Source organism: Apodemus sylvaticus, chromosome 5 (assembly GCF_947179515.1).
Source record: "Apodemus sylvaticus chromosome 5, mApoSyl1.1, whole genome shotgun sequence".
NCBI classification, from domain to species: domain Eukaryota; kingdom Metazoa; phylum Chordata; class Mammalia; order Rodentia; family Muridae; genus Apodemus; species Apodemus sylvaticus.
Window position 1 is genome coordinate 67,061,449 of NC_067476.1, and position 3,902 is coordinate 67,065,350.

A 3,902-nucleotide genomic window follows, 5' to 3' on the forward strand; every position below is an offset into this window, starting at 1 on the left:
CATCATGACCAAGAAGCAAGTTGGGGAGGAAATGGTTTATTCAGCTTACAGTTCCAAATTGCTGTTTTTCACCAAAGGAGGTAAAGACTGGAACTCGAGGAGGTCAGGAAACAGGAGCTGATGCTGAGGCCATGGAGGGATGTTTCTTACTGGCTTGCTTCCACTACTTTCTTATAGAACCCAAGAATACCAGCCCAGAGGTGGTATCACACACAAGGGGCCCTCCCCACTTGATAACTCAAAAATATCAAGAAATGCCCCTTGAGAAAATTCCCCACAGCTAGATCTCATGGTGGTGCTTCCCCAACTGAAGCTCCTTTCTCTGTGATAGATACTAAAATTGTATATGCTCTAAAACTTGCAGACATCATTGTTTCCTGGCAGCTAAAACTGTATTGATTCTGGAAATTTGCATTATAATCTGTTTCTGCTAAAGGTATAAAAAGTCTGATTGTACTTAATAAAATTGTTGCTGGGAACTTACTCTAGGCTGAGTTCTCTCTGAAGCAGCCAAGGGTAAGTTTGTGGGCAGGGTCAAAAATGGCAGGGTTGCTTTCTTTTCTTTTTCATTGGTTAGTTTATTTACTTACATTTCAGTGTTATGTACCTTCCTAGTTTTAGTACCATCTCCCATCATACCTGCTTCAGTGGTGGTGCTTTCCCCACACATCCACCCACTCCTGCCTCACTAGCCTAGCATTCCCTTATGCTGGGGCATCGAGCCTGCACAAAACAAGAGCCTCCCCTCTCATTGATGCCAGATAAGGCCATCCTCTACTATAAATGTGTATTTTTTGGTTAGTGGTTTAGTGCCTAAGAGCTGTTGGGGTGGGGGGGGGGGGGGCAGTGAGTGGTTGGCTGGTTGATCTTGCTATGGGGTTGCAAATCCCTTCAGCTTCTTCAGTCATTCCCCTAAATCCTCTATTGGGGTCCTCTTGTTCAGTCTGATGGTTGACTGCAAGCATCTGCATCTGTTTGTTCAGGCTTCTTTCAGCAAGCAGTTTGTGGCATCATCAATAGTGTCTGGGTTTGGTGGCTGCTTATGGGATTGATCCCCAGATGCAGCAGTCTCTGGGTGGCCTTTTCTTCAGTCTCTGCTCTACTCTTTTTCCCTGTATGCTTCAGTCCTACTTAGAAGGAGCAACAATATAATCATGGGAAGTAGAGGGTTGGAGGGACTTGGGAGGAAGAGAGGAGGGGGAGGTAAAAAGGGGGCAAAGATCAAGTTTGGAGGAGATGGGGAAGATATACAGAGGGTCAGGATATTGAACAGACATGTGTAGCAATGTGGTATTAGGAGGATAACCACCAGAAAGTTCCAGATGCCAGGAAAGCAAGAGGCTCCCAGGACCCAATGGAGATGACATTAGCTTAGATGCCCAACAAAGGGGATAGAGAACCTCTAGTGACCATATCGAGAGGTTAGGCATGGCCTCCAATTGAGGGATGGGGCTTCCCACCAATCTCAAAAATTTTAACCCAGAATTGCACATTTCTAAAGGAAATACCCGAGGACTTTATTTTTTCTGTTAGTCATGCAGATATTTAGAATATTCAGATGTCCAAATTCCCTGTAACACTTATAATCTTGAGTATAAATAACAGATGTCTATAAAGTTTCAAAGAGAATAAGCACACAAAATAGAATTATATAAACATACATGGACATGACTGTTTAATTAGAATAATTTAAAAAATACAAGAAATACTTTCATTTCCCAGAATATATACTTTCTCACATGATAAAAGCACAGTAATTCTGTTATTTGCAGATTTGGACAAATGTCCCAAGAAACTGTTTAAATATACAAAAACTATTTCATCAATAACTACATTTATAATTCATCTCTTCTTAAGGAAGTATATTGCTTATATGTTTTTGATTACATTTATATTTATAATATTTCGATTGTGTGAATAAATGGCAAGAAAGCTTCAAACATGTCGAGTCCTCATGGGCTTGCTCCTCCCTTTGAGGCTTATAAACAAAAGAATGACTTCCATATAATGACCTACAAGAATCACATTTCACATTAACCTTAAGAAAAGTTATTCAACAATTTTCTATGTCCTTTGTAGTGGATATTTTACATCATCATTTCTCAAGTTATACATCAAGGTTTTCAACATGAGTTGAAAGAGTATAAAAGAGAGAAGCTACTTTATCATTGCATAAAAATAACTAGACTGTGGATACAGAGACATTATATCAAAATCCCATAGAGTATAATTAAAACTTTGAGGAGGGATCCACTTGTTGAGTGGTTTTAGATTCCACATTTAAGTAAGGATTTTTTTTTCAGTTTTAAATATCAAGGATAGAAGTTCTTATCTTTGCCTCAGGCATATTTTCATCATCTAACATTTCTATCCGAATTTTATATGATATGTGATTTTGTAATGTACTTGTCTTATATTTTACAACATTAGGCATTAGGGCATTAGAGATGAAAGCACAGTGAAGAAATCAAATGTTCAGCTTAAATTAGTTTATTGCATGCAAACAAGAAACAGGCTATATGGCATGACATGTAGAAATGGAATCCAAATAAAACTTTACATTTAAACAGACAAACATATAAACAGGGTATACATTATATGACAAAGATTATCTTGAGTTCAAAATTTATCATTGTTTTTCTCTATATCTATACTTGCAATGTGGCTATCCCACAAGACAATATTACTCAGCTAAAGTAATATTAGTTATACTATATATAAGCTATCTTTTTTTTTACTATATCTTACAAGTTTACAACTTAAGTAGAATATTCACACACATTTTCCATTTTCTATTCAAGGCCTGCTTCACCTCTTGGTTCCTCAAACTGTAGATCATAGGATTCAGCATGGGGATAACCAGTGTATAGAATAAAGATGCGATTTGACCAGTCTCAAAGGAGTGAATGGATTTTGGTTGTGCATACATGAAAAATAGAGTACCGTAGAATATGACTATCACTGTCAGATGAGAACCACAGGTTGAGAAGGCCTTGTGCCTGCCCTCTGAAGATTTCATCCTGAGAATTGACACAAGGATCAAGATATAAGACATGGAGACTACCATAAGAGAAGAAATTAAATTAAAAGTTGCAAAGATTAAAATTATCAGCTTAATTTCATGTGTGTCTGAACATAACATCAATATCAATGGCAGACTGTCACAGTAGAAATGCCTGATGATATGATGACCACAAAATGATGAAGTAAAAATCTTGATAACGGTCAATAAAGATATAAACTTGCTATAGAGGTAAGGTATTGCCACCAGAACATGGCATAATCTTTGTGACATGATGATTGTGTATAGTAGTGGATGGCAGATGGCTACATAGCGGTCATAGGCCATGGCTGACAGAATGAAAACTTCAGTGGTGATAAACACACTGAAGAAGGTCAGCTGGACTGAGCACCAATTATAGGAAATTGTAGGTTCATCGGAAACAAGGTTTATTAACATTTTAGGCCCCACAGCAGTTGAATAACCAAGGTCAGTGAGAGACAGCTGTCTGAGGAAAAAGTACATAGGCATCTGAAGCCTGGAGTCTATTTTGGTGAGGATGATCAAGCCCAAATTACCTACTACAGAGATCATGTATATAATGAAGAAGAGTCCAAATAAAGGGGCCTGAAGCTCAGGGAGATCTGTGAGTCCAGTTAGAATGAAATAATTCAATACTGTAAGATTGTATGTATCCATTTAGACTTCTCAGGAAACCTATACTGTTAAAAAAAAGTTAATACAAAGATAATCATTAATTATGTTAGGTTCCAACAGTAAAAACATTGCATTTTTGTGTTTATATACAATACCTATTATAATATATAGTATGAATATGCATTTAAATTATTTTGTATGTTAATACATATATATATATATATATATAAGATTACTATGATTG

The 3,902-nt window shown here is 37.0% G+C and overlaps 1 protein-coding gene across 1 annotated transcript; it reads right to left on the reverse strand.

Annotated features, from left to right (window-relative positions):
* Nucleotides 1-2,752: 2,752 nt before the first annotated feature.
* Nucleotides 2,753-3,700, reverse strand: LOC127684276 (olfactory receptor 8K3-like). Its single transcript, XM_052181231.1, has one exon. The coding sequence runs from the start codon at nucleotides 3,698-3,700 to the stop codon at nucleotides 2,753-2,755; it is 948 nt and encodes a 315-aa protein (XP_052037191.1).
* Between the last annotated feature and the right edge of the window lie 202 nt (nucleotides 3,701-3,902).

Excerpts from the sequence above, each read along its gene's own strand:
- LOC127684276 (XM_052181231.1), bottom strand. The coding sequence starts at position 3,700 with ATGGATACATACAATCTTACAGTATTGAATTATTTCATTCTAACTGGA.